The 18,005-nt window shown below is 34.9% G+C and overlaps 4 protein-coding genes across 8 annotated transcripts; 2 read left to right on the top strand and 2 right to left on the bottom strand.

Moving 5' to 3' along the window:
- LOC107612829 (ATP-dependent 6-phosphofructokinase 3) lies at positions 283-3,413 on the top strand. Of its 2 annotated transcripts, XM_016314583.2 has the most exons (11): positions 284-550; positions 692-738; positions 838-877; positions 959-1,159; positions 1,356-1,568; positions 1,646-1,714; positions 1,822-1,951; positions 2,116-2,387; positions 2,469-2,517; positions 2,607-2,761; positions 2,837-3,413. In XM_016314583.2, exons 1-11 carry the CDS (start codon positions 464-466, stop codon positions 2,984-2,986), a joined length of 1,413 nt encoding a protein of 470 aa, XP_016170069.1. In that variant the 5' UTR covers positions 284-463; the 3' UTR covers positions 2,987-3,413. The 2 variants fall into 2 exon arrangements, with proteins under 2 accessions (XP_016170070.1, XP_016170069.1); XM_016314584.2 differs by lacking the exon at positions 959-1,159 and having other exon boundaries at positions 283-550.
- Positions 2,961-10,347, bottom strand: LOC107612828 (DNA repair protein RadA). Its single transcript, XM_021108471.1, has 16 exons — positions 10,206-10,347; positions 9,179-10,095; positions 8,992-9,047; positions 8,574-8,632; positions 8,382-8,453; positions 8,117-8,197; positions 7,803-7,910; positions 7,296-7,358; positions 7,084-7,164; positions 6,657-6,722; positions 5,915-6,070; positions 5,365-5,457; positions 4,582-4,620; positions 4,200-4,282; positions 3,897-3,969; positions 2,961-3,284 (listed from the first exon to the last, which is right to left on the bottom strand). The coding sequence occupies exons 1-16, from the start codon at positions 10,269-10,271 to the stop codon at positions 3,114-3,116; spliced, it is 2,184 nt and encodes a 727-aa protein (XP_020964130.1). The 5' UTR covers positions 10,272-10,347; the 3' UTR covers positions 2,961-3,113.
- On the top strand, positions 12,306-15,147 carry LOC107613189 (protein CHUP1, chloroplastic). 4 transcript variants are annotated; one of them, XM_016315073.2, is made up of 5 exons: positions 12,306-12,490; positions 12,588-12,839; positions 12,943-13,022; positions 13,395-14,159; positions 14,226-15,147. In XM_016315073.2, exons 2-5 carry the CDS (start codon positions 12,692-12,694, stop codon positions 14,961-14,963), a joined length of 1,731 nt encoding a protein of 576 aa, XP_016170559.1. In that variant the 5' UTR covers positions 12,306-12,490; positions 12,588-12,691; the 3' UTR covers positions 14,964-15,147. The 4 variants fall into 4 exon arrangements, with proteins under 4 accessions (XP_016170559.1, XP_016170560.1, XP_020964131.1 ...); XM_016315074.2 differs by having other exon boundaries at positions 13,398-14,159; XM_021108472.1 differs by having other exon boundaries at positions 13,506-14,159.
- LOC107613190 (GDSL esterase/lipase APG) lies at positions 15,265-17,236 on the bottom strand. Its single transcript, XM_016315076.2, has 5 exons — positions 16,851-17,236; positions 16,485-16,615; positions 16,180-16,413; positions 15,831-16,086; positions 15,265-15,724 (listed from the first exon to the last, which is right to left on the bottom strand). The coding sequence occupies exons 1-5, from the start codon at positions 17,119-17,121 to the stop codon at positions 15,528-15,530; spliced, it is 1,089 nt and encodes a 362-aa protein (XP_016170562.1). The 5' UTR covers positions 17,122-17,236; the 3' UTR covers positions 15,265-15,527.

The following is an 18,005-nucleotide window of genomic DNA, read 5'->3' on the forward strand; positions in this document are numbered from 1 at the left end:
TTTTATCTGACTCTCATATATGTTTAGGTGTAGTAGACGGTGAAATAATCAGTAGAATATTCGGCATAAAATGAAAACAACAAACTCTTCTCTTGCTTTATCTTAATTACATTACATAAATTATTGATTAGTTGTGGCTTTTCATACAAAATAAAGATGAAAGTTTTAAAGTTATTACTTATTAGCCATTCATTTAAATTGAGGAATAACTTAAAAGATATAAATATATATGTCACTGTCATTGTTCATATATATCTATGCTGCTGTCTATTTCCTTTTATATATTCTATGGCACATGGATTTCATAAAGGTGGTACGGTCCACCCGATGTTTTTGTTTGCTATGATTTCAGGGTGTGCTGCTGAAATACCTGTGACTTTTAACCACACTCACCTAAACAATTGCATAATCGAATTCTGCTGCTAAGTGCTAACATAGTAACACCATCATCATCATCATCATCATGGTTCTGGATTGTGCAAATTCCTCTGTTTCTGACTTTGTTCTTGAGGATGTACCTCACCTATCTGATTACATACCTGATCTCCCTGTGAGACTGTTACTCCCTCTCTCCATGCCACTCTTATTCATTAAATTGGTGCCTTTCTGCTTATTTTTGTCATAATTGAGTTAAGAGTAGATATGATTCTTTCTTTGTTTGTTTTTTTTTTTCTGGTTGATTATCATGCAGACATATCCTGACCCATTACAAGACAATCCATCTTATGCAGTTGTTAAGTGAGTCACCCTATTCAATCTTAATTTGATTCTTTCATTTATACTGATAGAATCTTTCTATAAAGTTGGTTAATCTGTGACTAATATATGTTTCCACAGGCAGTATTATGTGAATAAAGATGACACAGTAGCACAGCAGGCAAGTAATTCTTGTCTCTCTGGTCTAACTTATGATGTGTTATTGGGTTATTTATTTGGGTTTTGGTTACTTTTTATGTAGATAGTTGTCCACAAGAATAGTCCTAGAGGAATCCATTTTAGGCGTGCTGGCCCTGCTGAGAAAGTATACTTTGATTCAGAGGAAGTGTGTGCTTGTATTGTCACATGTGGTGGCCTTTGTCCAGGTTTAAATACAGTCATAAGAGAAATAGTGTGTGGCTTGTATCATATGTATGGGGTTCACACAGTTCTTGGAATAGAGGTACCATTTATTTATGTTATAGAAGGTTATTCCTTTTCTGGTTATGTATTATTGCTAATGAATATATAAGACTATGTTTGGTTTGTATTTTCATTTTCGATATTTTCTGGTTTTAGAATTTCGGAAAGAAAAACTATTGAAAATGAAAAGACAAACCAAGCGCACGCTAAACTTGTGTGTTGGCTTAAATTTGTAGGGAGGATACCCCGGATTTTATTCTCGGAACACAGTTCCTTTGACACCAAAGGTTGTGAATGATATCCATAAGAGAGGTGGGACCATACTTGGAACATCATATGGTGGCCATGATACCTCAAAGATTGTTGATAGCATTCAGGATAGAGGCATCAATCAAGTTTATATTCTTGGAGGGTATGGAACTCAGATGGAGGCTGCTTTGATTTTTGAGGTAATCCTTCCTTGATGGATACAATACTTATACAAGTCAAATAACTGTGTACTCATAAGGATTAGTTCTTTATGTAGGAAGTTAGAAGGCGTGGCTTGAAAGTTTCAGTGGTTGGAATTCCAAAAACCATTGATAATGATATCCCTGTAAGGATGCCTTGATTTCATTTCATATCTTAAAGTCCTATACTGAATTACTTCTATTATGCATCACTTATTTGAATGTCATTGTTATTATTATGTATCTGAATTAGGTTATTGACAAGTCCATTGGTTTTGACACTGCTGTTGAAGAGGCACAAAGAGCTATCAATTCTGCTCATGTGGAAGCAGAAAGTACCGAAAATTGTATTGGTGTTGTCAAGTTAATGGGGCGTTACAGTGGTAAGCTTCAATTCAATATATGAATAACTGAGAGTAGTCATAAGAATAAGATCCTACAACAATGCTTGATCCCCTTTAACAAATAGAAATAGTCCATGTTTTCATTGTTCTCTGTATCATTCTCAATTTGAATACAATAACAGGATTTTGATGCATTCATGCAGGATTTATAGCCATGTATGCAACCCTTGCCAGCAGAGATGTGGACTGTTGCTTGATTCCAGAATCACACTTTTATCTTGAAGGTCCAGGTGGTCTCTTGGAGTTCATCGAGAAAAGACTTAAAGAACAGAGTCACATGGTTATAGTAGTTGCTGAGGGTGCAGGACAAGAGCTTCTTTCTGAAAACCCAACTCCTATCAAGAGAGTACAGGGCGACGCTACTCCGGATCAGTTATTTCAAGATGTTGGTCTCTGGTTATCCCAGAAAATTAAGGTAAACCAAGCTTAACTTAAACATGTTGAAGATGATAGCAATTAGTCAATCATATGAATTGCTAGATTTTCATGCTTGCAGGACCACTTCGCAAAACGTAAAAACATGACTCTAAGTCTCAAGTACATTGGTGAGATCTCTTCCATTTAACAATTTTATGCTCTGCTATATATCTTGAGGAAGAAAATGTTGTAACCAGTCAGAAATAATGTTTTGTAGATCCTACTTACATGATCCGTGCTATTCCAAGCAATGCATCTGATAATGTGTTCTGCACCCTACTTGCCCAAAGTGCTGTTCATGGTGCAATGGCCGGATACACAGGCTTCACAGTTGGACCAGTTAATGGAAGAAACTGCTACATCCCATTTCATGTAAGTTCTAGTTGCCCTTGTACATCATTTCATGCAAGATTATAGTTCACCACAACCACAAGTTTGAATATGCAGCTGATAAATGAAGGAGAGAAGAACGTTGTGATAACTGATAGGATGTGGGCAAGGTTACTAGCTTCAACTCATCAACCTAGCTTCTCAAACACTAAAGAAATGGTTGGAGCAAGAGACGAAAAAACTGAAAACCAAACATCAGACAGCTAAACACATCCACAAAAGACTCTGATTAAACATGTGAACAAAAGGGCAGAGTACGATGCCTATATTACTACAACACCAAGTGATAATAATGGATGAAAAATTACAAGTTATTCACAACACTAGCAACCTTTCATTCTATGATGAATATAGCATCCAAAACCTCTTTCAGATTGTTGCAACCTATAACTCTCATATTTCCTAGACCTTCAGTTTCTAAAACCTTTTCAGCTTGCTTTGGTATAACACAAGTTCTGTAGCCTAGCTTTGCCACCGTGTTTACCCTTTTCTCTATTCTTGGGACCTGCATCATCAAATAGTTAGACCGATAGATTGTCAAGCTGACCTGATATATAAATAAATAAACCAGACAACCAATTTGTTAAAATTTGACTTGATATATAAAAGCAATCTGCAGTTCTTAGAAGCTTCAGAAAAAGGTATTGTTTCAAACATCTTTAAAGGAAATGAAAATTATGAAAGCTAAAATTCTGATGGAACAAATAGATATGATGTCCTCAAGTTTACTGTAGGATGCATGGTTCTAGTTAAATTCAATCAAGCTCTAGTGAATAGTTTAGGGATGAAGTAGTAAAAATTATTTAACTATGGATCATGTATTGTTTGTGAAAAGCATACCGATCAAATAATCAAGTCCAAAACTGCAAAACATGGGCAAATAATATAATTTTTGAATCATTTTTAGAAGCTGCCAACAAAAAACCATACAGGAGATCCAACAAGAATAGGTGAGAAAATATTAAAAAGAAAGCTTTAATAACTGGAAATAAGATGCAACATTAGTATATCATTAAGCTCTTCAATAGAATGGCCAGCACAACACTGCTGTTGAAGACTCTAAGTTAGGCTTTCAAATATTAACGTGGCAAAATTTTAATGAAAAGAACTTGCTCACCATGCGCAGCTCTCCACCGAGGCCAACTTCGCCTATGAATGCAACACCTTTTGGGATAGGGAACTCCATGAAACTGGAGAGGAAAAAAAGTAAAGAAAGAGTTGGAGATGGATAATAATTAGTGAGTGGGAAAGAAAGATCAGCTAAAACAGTCCAGTTCACTTATTCAACATGGGCTGTAAGAATTATTTATCCAAACAAGGAGCACGAAATGGTTCATAGCACCATCTTTGAACCTCATCTTTCATAAGCATTGTTAGTCCAACAAGTTTAACATCATTTCAAACAATGTAGAAAATGAACCTGCTACAAATTGCAGCTGCTATTGCAAGATCTCCAGCAGTCTCTGCAAGTGTCCATCCACCAACAACATTCAAAAACACAGCCTGTTGTACCAAGGCAAGACAAGGAAATAAAATATTAGAATTAATACAAATATCAAAAACAAGAATACAAATCCACCAGTTAAATTATAACTATTATGCAGACAAGTACTTAAGTGGTTAAAAAAAGAAGCAATGGGTAATTAGTCAATGTTTAAGCATGGGAAAAATCTTTATCAACTTTCACATAATGTGTATTATGAGGAAACAGAGCACATGAATCCATTCAGAGAAACAGTGAGAAGAACAAAAGAGGGAAAAAAAAAAACTAGAAAGCATATATCACATTTATAAATTCTTACATTATCTTGGAGCTTAAGTCCTGCTTGCTTTATAAGAACCTACAGTTCAAGAACACGCAATAATCAAAGCCTAATTCAATAAATTTCAGACAATTATATTTTAAACAAGAAAAAGTATAACTCTCCAAGCATCCCTTTCATTCATTTTCTCCTCATGAAGACAAAGGAAAAGTAATACTCCAAATTGGTCCCTCACAATTTTTGCTTTGGACTAATTAGTCACTAAAGAAAATTAACAAATTAGTTTCTATTGTTTTTAGAATATTGGACAAAATTAGTCTCTAATAAAATAAAAGAATAAATTAGTCCCTATTTTTTTAAAAAGTGACAAATTAGTGCTTTATTTTTTCTAAAAGTAGTATGGTAGAGAAATTAAATTAGTCTCTAATTTGTCTTTTTTTCTTTTTGTTAACTAATTTGTCCAAAACAAAAATTATTAAGGACCAATTTGGAGTATAATTCGCAAAGGAAAAAGAAAGTAAACCATATTGTATGAGTAATAACATCAACCATCTAAAGGATTAACTTTTTTAAACAGACGGATAAATGGTTTTCATATTTAAATATGTCTCATCATGCAAGAGACCACTAGACTAGAGGCACAAACAATGCACAAGTCCACTCGTCCACAATGCAAGAATTGGACCACCTTAATAATGGAGACTTGATATTATGTCATGTTTCTCACAAAATCTTAATAGATAGTGACATATAAATGGTTATTAGATATAACAATATCAACTACAAAAGCAAGTACAAAATTCTAGCCAAAATAAAGCTTACACATTTTATCATAGTAGCTCTTTTTGTAGAGATCCCATTAACTTGTAGATCCACTGAGGAAGTTGGAATGGGGGAAGGACAAAGGCAAAGTGCCTGAAAAGTATAATTGAACAACAGCCTAAATAGTTTCTTCTAAATGATAGAGAAGAAATAATAAAGATGAAGATTAGCTCAAGACAAAATGATGAAATTTAAGGTGTATTGGACATTTCTAACACTAACATAATTGTAAATTTGCAATTTTGTTATTAAGAGCTTTGACAACTCAGCACAGTATTGAATGAATACGGATGTTGAAAGGCCCCATTAACATGTGTCATTCATCTGAAATCTAGAAACTGCTTGCACGAATTTATCAGTAAGTATTGAAGGAAGACTACTGTAAGTCTGTAAGCATCATTGTTTCTTACAAAGTTACAATTGTGTTATATCATCAATTACTGGCAAGGAAGATGAGGGTTCTGACTCAATATAAAATCGAAAGAAGGAAGTCCATAACGGGCTTAACAGCTTCTAGTTTCTGATCAATGATAGCACAAAAGAAAGTTACCTGAATTTCAATTAAGAAAGTTCTTGAACCATCCATTAGTACAGTAACAGCTATTCCAGTTAAAACTTCTGAATGTGTTGGTTGCTCAGTGATAAATATTTCAGAGGCATTCGGAACAGCCTTGAGTCCCAATTGTACCATCTCAAAAACTCCAAGCTGATGAAACCAATTGAAGACAACACATATCAAACATCATTCTTCCCAGATCATGATTATTAAAGAGGGAGAGGGAAATAAGTAATATCAAGTTCAAATAACATGGAGAAATTGACATAATATGAAAGAAACCAAAAATTAGGCATCAGAAGGATAGAGATGCAGAAAACGAGAATAATTCAGGGCATAAAGCAGCCTGACTCTCTAGTCTGAGCCAAATGATTGCCCACCCCACTTTCTACTCCCTTTCCTCACCATTCACACCACCCCCAGAACCTGCCGCACACACATACTTGCTGAGTCAGCAAGGTAGTTAGCCTAACCATGCCCCACAAAATCATATCCCTGATCCTGATATGTATAATAATTCACAAACTTACTTCTCTATTTAATTATATTGATGATAAGCAACAGCACTATACATGTAAAATCCTTTACAACAAAACATGCAAGAAATGGGATCTAGAAATATTAAACATGTTAAGCACATTGCTGACAGATAGTTTTCAAAGGTATTGGAAGAAACCAAGTAGGCAATATCAAGAACATTGTAGACCATACCATCAAAGTAGTAGCAACAGCATACCTCATCAGTGGATCCAAACCGATTTTTCACAGCACGGAGCATACGGTAGGAAGAACACTTCTCACCCTGAGCAGTAAAAGATAATATGGGAGGAAACTTAACTAAATTCAATGATTTCAATAATCCTGCTATTAGTAACATAAAAAGTACTGCAAACAAAACAGCATAGGTTTAATTTAAATGTAACATAGTAAAATAAGTAAACGACTAGGAAGAACAAGGTGCTGCAAACATTGAAATTTTCAAAAGGGGATCGTTGATGCTTGACTTGCAAAAAAAAATGAGAATTTTATTTATTTATGGGGCATGTGTTCCTCTTCCTCTACATACACCATCCTCTTTTTACTCATCATTGTTTTAAAAAAAATAGGCACAAATCATGTTTAAAAAACTATACAAAGAAGGTACAAGGTAAGAAGGTACCAACTTCCAAATACAAAACAACATCAACAATATGCTCCAAGACACGAGGTCCAGCTACATCTCCACTTTTGTTCACATGCCCAACCTGAATACCAGGTGGAAAAAATTAAAACAATTATCAAGATCATATAACCCTGCTCTCTCAGGTTCACAGAAAACTTATATAAAAAGAACAAATAGATATTATACAGGAATGATAATTAATGGTGTGCTCACCAATAGAATTGGGATGTTAGTTGTTTTTGCAAATCTCATCAAAGCCGCTGTACATTCCTTCACCTGCCACACACCAATGAAATGTCATCTACCAAGGAAGCAACATCCCTTCATTGTTAAAAGGACAATGTAATGCTCTTTGACCACTTTTGGTAGGGTAGATGAGCAGATTAAAACAATAAGGTATGACAAGAAAATAGACAGTTCCACTTGTCAACCAAATTAAATAATTAAATAGTTTAAGCAAGGATAAACTACTACTCGTGAATCTTGTCCTTATATATATAATAAAAACATTAATTTGAGTAGGATCAATGCTAGGAAAATGAAGTTAACATGGGGAAAAAACCCAATTAAATACCCTCAAAAAAGTTACCAAACTACACCACACCACGTGACATATCATTTTGAGACAATCCAAACAGAAATTTGTAGTTCATAATAGCTAAAACATTCATGATAAATTTAAACTTTCTTCAGGATAGATAAATATGCCAGATTATCCACCTGCAAAATACCTCCAGCACTTGATAATAGCCCTTTCAAATAAACAGTTTGTATTGAATCAACAACCATAGCACGAGGAGAGAGAAGCTGAGCTTTCTTCAATATATCCTGAAAGCATGAAATAAATTAAGATAAAAAAGCATACAAGTATCTAGACTTCACCATACACTTCTCGCAAGTTAAGGCTATTACATGAAATGATCGCTTAATAGGGCCAGACAATAACTTCAATAAAAATTCATGTATAAAACAGAAAATAATAAAGCAAGAAGAATGCTAGCAGCAAACTAATCAGAAGAAATCCAGATTTCTACCTCAATATCAGTACTTGAATATAAATATATATCTGATTTAATCCCAAGGCGTTCTGCTCTGTTACCAATTTGCTCAAGGCTCTGTTGTCACATGATAAAACAAAATAAATGCAACCAAATTAAAGAAGGTCAACCGACTCTAAACCCAGAGCACAGTCACAAATCAAATATAAAATGTTAAACTTCAGTGCCCACATCAGGGAAATCAAATATTATCCCAAACTACAATACCAGGATGCAGGAAAGAAACCCCATAAAAGCTAACCTCTTCACCAGATACGTATAAAACTCGAGACGCTTTGCCTTCACTGCAACCCTTTGCTATCATTGCTGCCATCTTCCAATCAAATGTCACAATAAAACAAAGCATTAGTGATACTTGACCACTACATAAATAAAAAAAGGTTGATAATCCGATCTCTAGATTCAGTTTACCGACCAAATAAATAATTCATACCTGTAACAATAGAGTACTCTTGCCAATACCAGGATCACCACTAACTAGAGTCAACGAGCCTTCAAACCAACAATTATTGATGATGTTAGTCATTGGCATCAAATTCACCCTAGACTGAAGTGGCAAGTAAACATGAACAACCCCCCTCCCCCACCCTGCGGGCGGGGGGCGGAAAAAGAAACCGTAAACAAAAAGCCATTGTAACTTCTCAAACAACTAGCTCAAATCAAATGCCAAGTAATAATTCGTATTAGGGTCATAGACAGTGAAGCAACAATTCATTCATCAAGACAACCAGCAAAAGCAGCAAGTATTTCCAACTTGTTCCACCCACAAAACATTAAAGTTTGTTTTCATCATCAGGGTCATATTCATAGCAGATATACTAAATATGTAGATTGAGTAAATTGGACTGAACCTGGTACAAGACCGCCACCAAGCACAGTGGAAACTTCAGTTCCGAAAGTACCAGGCCTGAAATTAAAGGAAACATCAAACTACACAATATAACACTTGAGAAAAGAAGCACATTTCATTTCAAAGAGCAATGGCTACACGATCTAGAAGGACAAAAGCAAAACCCTAACAAAAAGAAGGGAACTTACAAAGGGATTCTCCACTGCTTGTGACTGAATCCTTTGTTTACCTCCTCCAATTTGATAGGACGCAACTCGGCAGCGTTCTGAGGGAGCCACAACCGGATGGTATCCTCGCAAACCGCCAAGCCACTTTTGGCCCTGCTTTTATCAGCATCAGTAACCTTGGCCTCATGAAACTCCCTCATTGTACCAGATAACTCGCAGGAGGGGCATATCCCCCACCATTTCCCAGCTGTGTACCCGCAATTGGAGCAAAGCCACTGCTTCTTCGCCTTCGCGCCGCCGCTTCTCTTGGTGCTAATGATTCTCTCCGGAAGAACATCTCCACCATGAATTGAGCTCTCGGTCTTCACTCTGCTTCTCTCACGTTGTTTTGTGATTGCACGACGAGGTTCTTCAACTTCTTCTTCTCCCTCCTCCTCATCTTCTTCTTCTTCTACTACTACTTCTTGTTCTTCTTCTTTCAGTTGTTTATCTTCTTCATGCTCTTCTAGTTCATTATTTACTGTGCTGACGGTCTTCACTCTGCTCCTCTCACGTTTTTCGAGAGCACGACGAAGTTTTTCAATACTATCTTCTTCTTCTTCTACTTTTCGTTCTTCTTCTTTCAGTTGTTTTTCTTCTTCATGTTCTTCTAGTTCATGATCACTGATTGCGGGGGCTCTTTTGGTGTGGCTGTCAAAAATGTCTCCGTAAGTGCTCCACCTCGTGCGCGGGGATGTTCCACGGTGGGCGGGGTCGTCAGTTTGCGTCTGCGGGGAAGGGGTGGTGGCGGAGGAAAACGGAGAGGAACGAAGATAACGATATTGAGATGAAGAAGAAGAAGAAGAAGAAGCAGAGAAAATGCATGTGAGGTTGAAAAGGCGATGCCGTTGGTGCTCGATGAAGATGAGTCTTGGAAACAGTGTCATAGTGATTGATTTCTAGGGTTTATGAATATAGAGAGAGAGAAAAGTGTTATTGTTATTGTTATGGTTAGAAAAGCTGAAAACCATGAGCAATGGTGAGACGTGAGAGCACCACTACGACTTACCCGCGACACCAAAAAGTTTGAAACTTGCATTGAGTTGGGTGTAACCGCGCATTTTCTCCTCCTCATAGATCTTAGCTCAATTTTCTGTCTTCTCCATGAAATTGAAGTCAGCGTTCTACTCTTTCACTCTCACGGTAATCTTACTATCATTTATTTTTTACTTATATTTTTTCTCTGGTTATTGGTTAATTTATATTTTATATTTTAATTTTGAGAAAGTATAGAGAGTCAATGGCCTAATCGTATAATGTATACAGTAGAGGTTTAGAAAGTATTAGAGATATGACTATTAGTGTTATATTGTCCTATCAGGTTACGCTTTTAGAATGAGTGGTTTCATGACATGGTATTAGAGTTCTAGATCCAAAAGGTCAAAAATTCGATCCTTGGTGAACCCCAAAATCATTCTCGTAAACTTTTGAGATGAGTGATTTTATGACATGAGATGTTTATTATCTCTGATATCCGGATAGTTATTCTGGATAGTACGGATGATGTTTATTTTATTCATGGACCAAAAATACTGTACTCTTTAATTTTTATGTAGTTAAAAGACGTCATTACTCATTATAGTCAAAATTATGTAATTAAGTCAAATTACACTTTTTTTGGGCTTGGATTACTAATATATGTTGAGCAATAATGGATAATGGGCGCCCCGGAATGCAAAATGGGCTTTACAATCAACCCCCACATTGTTTTGTTAACTTCATGTAATAGTCATACTTCACTAGTCTACTTAAATTAATATTAAAAAATTAAATTTATTTTATACATATAATAATTTATTGAGTTCCGATTAATCCTTCAGCTAAGAGTGACTCTCTAATATTTTGATGAGTTGGATGAAGGGAGGGAATAAATGAATGAGGCAAGTGCAACTGTATTTTAATCGAATAAATAAATGAGGAGTTACACGTCTAACTTCATCTACTTAACAATATTAATGGATCAAATTGAAACAAGTGGAGCAAAGGGAGCTTCACCATTAGTTCCTAGGACTTCCAATAATAGTGCATATGATTCGATCAATGCACGTGGCCTAACATTTTTTTCCCATCGTCCCAGCTAAGTTTAGCTGCTGCTTTCTTTACTATATATATGTAATAATCGGACCATTTTTATTTTTAAAATAGTATACGCACTTATGTAAATAATTCTCTAATTTAATATATTAAACTTTTTCGGTATAAAAAAGATTGTTGGGAGATTAATAACCTTTTCGACTACAATTGCAAGTAAAGAACTCTCTTAATAGTTAATTAATTTTTGTCATATTCAAATCTTTCTGTTTCTTCTCTACTTATCTTTTTTTTTTTACCCCTTTAAGAGAAGGAAAGAAAATGAATTTAGCTAGCACCACTTGGTAGTGACTTAAAACTTTTCGAATAATGTTTTAATCAATGGTAGTAATAGTTTATTCTTTTTTAATAATTATGGTATATATTACTACAATAAATATATTTAAAAATTAATTATTATATATTTTATATTTTAATATACGGTTGAAGTGAATAATGAAGGAGAAAGATAAGAATATGCTTGTCCATGTAAATGCGTTATCTCGCACTTTATAAATTCTAATGGTATTGTATTCTTTTAATCTTTTCACATCGTACCGACCATTATGTAAGACAAAAGCTGTGGTCGTTGTTTTATGTTGAAGACATAATATAGTTTTTTAAGATTGCTATGATAACCAAATCAACGATACTAGAACCAATACGGTAGCAACCCAAAATCAGCCAAATGTTTTTTGGTGAATCCAAAACCTCTGCGTGGATGGTACTTATATTAGGCATTAAGATATTTCTTCTATTAAGTATCAAATATTTCTTTTTCATACTAAATGGATGTTCTTTTATATATTTTATAAATTTTTTTATATACTAAGAATCGGGATCGTTGGAAGTTCTGTAATCCTCGCTTCTATTTCTCCGTATCATTCAGAATTTTAATTTGGAGTGAGAAGCAATTAATATCAAATATTATAAATTAAAAATAAATAAAATTAATTAAATATAATTATAAATTAGTTAAATTGTTTACTTTTTGGCTGATCACCTATTGGTTCCATATACTTTTCCGTTATGGAATAGTGCATTTGCATGAGTGAGACAACCCACACGCAACCAAAAACTGTTGCCAAAAGACAATTTCTACTCTTTCTTAATCTTTCTCTATTTGTCTCCACTCTGATCATTATATTATTCATCACCATAATAAACACTTATAAGATATAACATAGAAACTTTCCTTGGTTTCAAACTTCACTTTGATTTTGGGTATGTTTGTGTTTTGTAATCTCACCTGACTTTGCTTGCTTAGTGATGTGATCATGTTGGATTCTAATATCTATGATGTTTGTTGTGATGATTATAGGCATGAATCATTTGAGTAGTTGGGTATGAGATGGAGGATGAAGATGAGGATCTTTCTCTCTGTTTTCATGAACTAAAAGCTAAGAGACTTGATTGATTGTGATTATGAGAGAAGAGAAGGGGCCAAAGCCTTTCATAGTGAAATTAGGCTTGGCTTTAGCTCTTTCATTTGCTGGATTCATCTACTCTCACCTCAGAGCTAAAAGAGTCAAACCCAGCAATAATACTTCCCCTACTCAGGGTCCTCCTTCAGGTTTTTTTTTTTTTTAAAGGCTAATATCAATTAATATTTTTCTTTAGATTCTTCCATGAATTCTGAATTTAGTGTTTCATATGTCTAATAATGTGTTTCTCAGGTCAAGGGAGTCACACTAATATGGGAGAAGGCATAGGAGCAGCACTAGGTCCTGTTTCAGAAGGAAATTATTCACATAGTGTAAGTTCTTAAATTATGAAAATAGTTTATATCTAATCAACTTTTTGTTGGTCGAATAGTTAACTCATTCGTTCACTTAATCAAGTGTTGGAGTTTCAAATAAATGCCGCAACTCATTGGTCCCGACCCTTAAATGGATTGGATTAGTCCTTGATTTTTCGGATTGGGGAATTTTGTGGGGAGAAAAACAAAATAGTTTATATCTTATTGTAATTATTAGTCGATCATAAAATCTACTAAATAGACTTTGGAGCTAGCTAGCTAGATTCTAGCCTAAGCCTTAAGATTAGTTCTGGAAACAAATAATGTTTAGAATTTTAGATATTATACTTATAAATATTATACCTAGATAGTTATGAATTTTTCTTATAGCAGGAAGATACATGCATCAACAGGGTGATCTGTAACAATTCAACCATAGGTATCTCTCATAGCAGTAAACAAAATGGAGATAAGAATGAGTTACTCCTTCCTGAATTTCAGAATCTTGTGAAAGAAGTAGAATTTGGAGCCACCCTTGAGAGAAAGTCTTCAGAGAAAGATGTAGAAGCAACAGCATGTGTAAGTCATGAGAAGGATGACCATGAAAAAGAGGTAACAGAACTCAAAAACATAATTTCAATGCTTCAAGAAAGGGAGCATAGTCTTGAGGTTCAACTTCTTGAGTGCTGTGGTCTTAGAGAGCAAGAAAAAGCAGTGAAGGAACTGCAAAATAGATTGAAGATAAGTAATATGGAGGCAAAGATGTTCAGTCTAAAGGTTCAGACCTTACAATCAGAGAATCATAGATTACAGGAACAGGTGGCTAATCATGCAAAAGTGGTAGCTGAGCTTGAGGCCACAAAAGCCAAAGTTGAACTATTGCAGAAGAAACTTAAGCATGAAACTGAACATAATAGGGAGCAGATCATAATTCTTCAACATAGAGTTTCCAAATTGCAAGAACAAGAACAAGAATGCAAAGCTGTTGATTGTGATCATGATATTCAATTAAAGCTGCAAAAGCTGAAGGATCTTGAGTCTGAAGTAGAAGTGTTGAGGCAATCTAATTTCAGATTGCAGCTGGAAAATTCTGAATTAGCTCAAAGATTGGATTCTACACAGATCCTTGCAAATGCTGTTCTGGAAGAACCAGAGGTAATAAGCTTATATTATATTCTTTTAGTCTCTCTTTGTCAAATACCTTATGGTTTTGGATTGCAGGGGGATACTCGGAAGGAAGATATCGAACGCCTTAGACAAGAGAACGAGAGGTTGATGAAGGAAATGGAACAACTACAAGCTGATAGGTGTTCAGATGTTGAAGAATTAGTGTATCTGAGATGGATAAATGCTTGTTTAAGATATGAACTAAGGAACTACCAACCCCAACCTGGTAAGACAGTTGCAAAGGATTTAAGTAGAAGCTTAAGTCCTACATCTGAGAAGAAGGCCAAGAAGCTTATACTTGAATATGCAAATACCAATGAAGGGAACATTGTGGATTTTGATTTAGACCAGTGGTTCTCCTCCCAAGGTTCTTCTCTTACAGATTCTGGAGAGTATGATGACTCTTCTTCCATGGATAATTCATCTACTGCCAGAACTAACACCACTGGAAAGACCAAAATCTTTAGCAAGCTTAGGAGAATCTTACATGGCAAAGATAGTCATGATCACCACCATAGTCAGGTTTCATCACAAGCAAATTCTGGAGCTCAGAGCCGAAGAAGCGAGTTTACAACTCCCACTGTCACATCTAGAGCTTCCTTTGATTTATCTGTATTGACTAGGATGAAGCAAAGAGATAGGAGAAACTCAGATAGCTTTGTCCTGGGAGGCTCAAGTAAAATCAGTCCAAGGGGTGAAGCTTCTGATTTGGAGAAATATGCAAAAGCTTTAGAAGATTCTAGCGCAAGCGCTCGACACCAAAGGCGCAGAAGAGCAACATCATATAGTTAGTTCTTTTTAGCATGTTAGCAATGTGAAATTAGCCTTTATACACTATACACTACACAGTTGACTATGTGTAATTAGCCTTTAAGACTAGTTTCAGAATCCAAACCTCTGTATCAAATAAGAATGCATTTTGTAACATTGGCAGGCATTTACCAATAATGTTTTAGTTTGTTTCTATTCTTGCTTATCTGATATTAACTAATATATAAGATTTAACTGTTATTGGAATATGTTATGGAAAATTTTTGAGTTGACAAAGTAAATAACATGAAAGGTGAATCATGAATTAAGCTTTGAATGTCATTACAATGGGGAAAAAACATTGCTGCTGAGTTCCATTAAAACAGAAACCACTGAACACAACCAATATCCAGTGTTCTTCCAAACAAGTTAATATGAAATTTCACTAGATTTAATTCATAAAATACATGTTTCTCCAGAATCTATAAAAATATGCAAACTGATACATTTATGCATCACTTCCATGATGAATAGTACTAGTGGTACACACAGGTATATTATAATGGTCTATAGAGATATAATCATGAATCATAACTTCACATGCACTTATGAGATAAGGGCTATGCCTTGAACAATCAATGCATCAGCTAGAACTTGGTTTGCAGCTTGAGAAGGATGGACACTGTCCCAAAACACATACTGAGTTGCATTGGAGCAAGTTCCTAGTGATTTTGGATTGCACAATAAGGATGTTGTCTCAACTATCCCGGTTCCACAGCAGCCTTTCCTTGCCTCGGCGAAACCTATGTTGAACATTTTAAATCAGACAGGTTAATTAGAAGAATAAATAACATGATTTTTCAGCAAGAGATGAATGCCATGTATAAGACTATTGTATTCTAGTCTTACCAAATTTTGAAGGGGATTGAACAAGGTCATAGAGAGGCTTGTAAATATCAAACACAACAATCTTAAGACCAGGAAGTTGCTTTTGGAGATTTTTTGCAGCTGAGTTGATTTTCTTGTTAAATCCTTGGGCATCATTGTTGATTCTTGAGACACAACCGTTCTCATGGAATCCGAACAAGGTTCTTGCAGCAGGTAGGCAACCCAATGGTGGAAGGGAAGTCACTCCAATTTTCCTAGCTCCCAATTTATGCAAATCCTGTATTCAAAACAAAACATCATTGAATGGTTTTACTCATAACTCTATGGCATTATACCAAATAGTTGTCTCTGTTTATAGGAAATGAAATACCTTAACAAAACTTGAGAATGATCTAACTAGGTATGAAGAATACTGGTCAGGAGTGACAAGTTTGTTGATCAAAGGATTGGTATAATAATTTTGGACAAAGTCACTACTACCAGCACTCAATAAGTACAATGCATCCTTTATGATTGATGCTGCTTTCTTGCTACCAGCTACCTTGGCCAGCTTTCCTTGGTATTCCTTGAAATAATTCAACTGTACGGACAATGGAATTGCATGCTAATGACAGAAAAGAAAGTTATTAGAAGACAGTTAAGTTTGTTGAAGCAAATCTTAGCTCACAAACTTACATTCAAGATGGCAGCCTTTTCATCATAACCAGAGGCAGCTGAAGCAAAATTTGCTCCAATAAGAAGGTTCTTCCCTGATGCTTGTGGGCTAAGATATGCAGGTGCATAGCTCTTAAAACCCAGTGTGTCAGCTGCAAAAGGAAGCATTCAACAACATTGAAAATTGAAAATTGAAATCATGTCACACAAAACAACCTCTGATTAAATACTTAACTATCAAAAAACTCTTTGGTCGAGTTTTTTAACCGTCTCAATACACAAATACATGGTAGCTGATAAAGACAAAGACACAATTTGTGTAATTCTGTCTATTTTAAATACTTAACTACAAAGTTTGAAGTACTCTTTAAAGTTTATTTTGCTTACCAGTAATATCAGTAGCTAATTTGCCATTGCAAAACCTGCCAGTGGGTTGATGGTTGAGAAAGTCCCTTCCATAAGGAGGGTAGTTAGCCTTGAAAATTGTAGGCAGGTAGTCATTGTTGCCAACATCCACAGCAGAGTCACCAAATGTTATCATTGCAGGCACAAGTGTGTCTTGTGCATTCCCCCATACTACAAGCAAGACAAATGCAAATATCACAAACACTACTTCTACTTCTTTTCTATTGATCTTCATCTTGTTTTCAATAATCATTCAGATGCTTTCTGGTGTTTATATAATAAGAAATAGAGTGGCATGCATCACCCTATTGAAGGAGGAAGATGGAAGTTGGTTATAGGCTATTAAATGTGAACACTTATAGTATAGCTGTCACATATGTAGACCACACTATGATGATGCTTTTTTATGTTAGATTTTCAGTGTGACTTTGCCTTCTCTTACATTCATATATCAACATTATGAGTTTGTTTTCATTTAGTGTGGGTAGAGGGAAGTTGTTGAACTCTGCATGTGTAGGAGGTGGCATAATAATCTTGGTCACGAGAGTGCTGCATGCACCAAGAGTTATTCTGGTTGTTGCATGGAAAGTTTTAAGCAGTGACCACAAATTATTAAAACAAAACAGTGTGCATGCTTTCAAGATCTTCATCTGTAATTCAACTTCAAAAAGGTCTGGCTTATGAATACACTTTTAATAGGATCCAATAATGATTATGTATAACATTTTTTCCCCAATATATTGTGATCTTGTTTATTTGTAGGCATTATTATTTATTTGTCTTATAAGGTTTAACACGTAAATTTTTTTTAAACAGTTTGCACTATTAAATAAGAGTATAGTTTTACACTTCTGTAATAAGAGAGTGTGTTGCTCAAAGTAATTAATTCTATTTTTTTATGAAAAATATTTTTTTCTACTGTGTCTCTCAACTTGACCGATGAAGAAACAAATTAAGACTCTAAATTTATTATTGGCCAATAACTTATTATATATATATAATGTGAAATTTGAATATCCAACACTTATAAATTAGCTACTCAATTAATTTAAATTAGTTAAATAACATTTTTTAAAAGAACGTTACAGTTCAATTTACTTTTTTTTTTTCAATATTTAGCAATCAACATATTTTTAA

Source organism: Arachis ipaensis, chromosome B08 (assembly GCF_000816755.2).
Source record: "Arachis ipaensis cultivar K30076 chromosome B08, Araip1.1, whole genome shotgun sequence".
Classification (NCBI taxonomy): Eukaryota; Viridiplantae; Streptophyta; class Magnoliopsida; order Fabales; family Fabaceae; genus Arachis; species Arachis ipaensis.

What these genes read in the sequence shown, in the direction of transcription:
- LOC107612829 (XM_016314583.2), top strand. Translation starts at nt 464, where the DNA reads ATGGTTCTGGATTGTGCAAATTCCTCTGTTTCTGACTTTGTTCTTGAG. An exon ending in ACACAGTTCTTGGAATAGAG is followed by an intron (nt 1,160 to 1,355) that starts GTACCATTTATT and finishes TTAAATTTGTAG; the next exon opens with GGAGGATACCCCGGATTTTA. An exon ending in AGGCTGCTTTGATTTTTGAG is followed by an intron (nt 1,569 to 1,645) that starts GTAATCCTTCCT and finishes TTCTTTATGTAG; the next exon opens with GAAGTTAGAAGGCGTGGCTT.
- LOC107612828 (XM_021108471.1), bottom strand. Translation starts at nt 10,271, where the DNA reads ATGAGGAGGAGAAAATGCGCGGTTACACCCAACTCAATGCAAGTTTCA. An exon ending in ATTCAAGTACTGATATTGAG is followed by an intron (nt 7,911 to 8,116) that starts GTAGAAATCTGG and finishes TCATGCTTTCAG; the next exon opens with GATATATTGAAGAAAGCTCA. An exon ending in CTAACATCCCAATTCTATTG is followed by an intron (nt 7,165 to 7,295) that starts GTGAGCACACCA and finishes CCTGGTATTCAG; the next exon opens with GTTGGGCATGTGAACAAAAG.
- LOC107613189 (XM_016315073.2), top strand. Translation starts at nt 12,692, where the DNA reads ATGAGAGAAGAGAAGGGGCCAAAGCCTTTCATAGTGAAATTAGGCTTG. An exon ending in AAGGAAATTATTCACATAGT is followed by an intron (nt 13,023 to 13,394) that starts GTAAGTTCTTAA and finishes TTTTTCTTATAG; the next exon opens with CAGGAAGATACATGCATCAA. An exon ending in CTGTTCTGGAAGAACCAGAG is followed by an intron (nt 14,160 to 14,225) that starts GTAATAAGCTTA and finishes TTTGGATTGCAG; the next exon opens with GGGGATACTCGGAAGGAAGA.
- LOC107613190 (XM_016315076.2), bottom strand. Translation starts at nt 17,121, where the DNA reads ATGATTATTGAAAACAAGATGAAGATCAATAGAAAAGAAGTAGAAGTA. An exon ending in AAAAGGCTGCCATCTTGAAT is followed by an intron (nt 16,414 to 16,484) that starts GTAAGTTTGTGA and finishes TTCTGTCATTAG; the next exon opens with CATGCAATTCCATTGTCCGT. An exon ending in CATTCTCAAGTTTTGTTAAG is followed by an intron (nt 16,087 to 16,179) that starts GTATTTCATTTC and finishes TTTTGAATACAG; the next exon opens with GATTTGCATAAATTGGGAGC.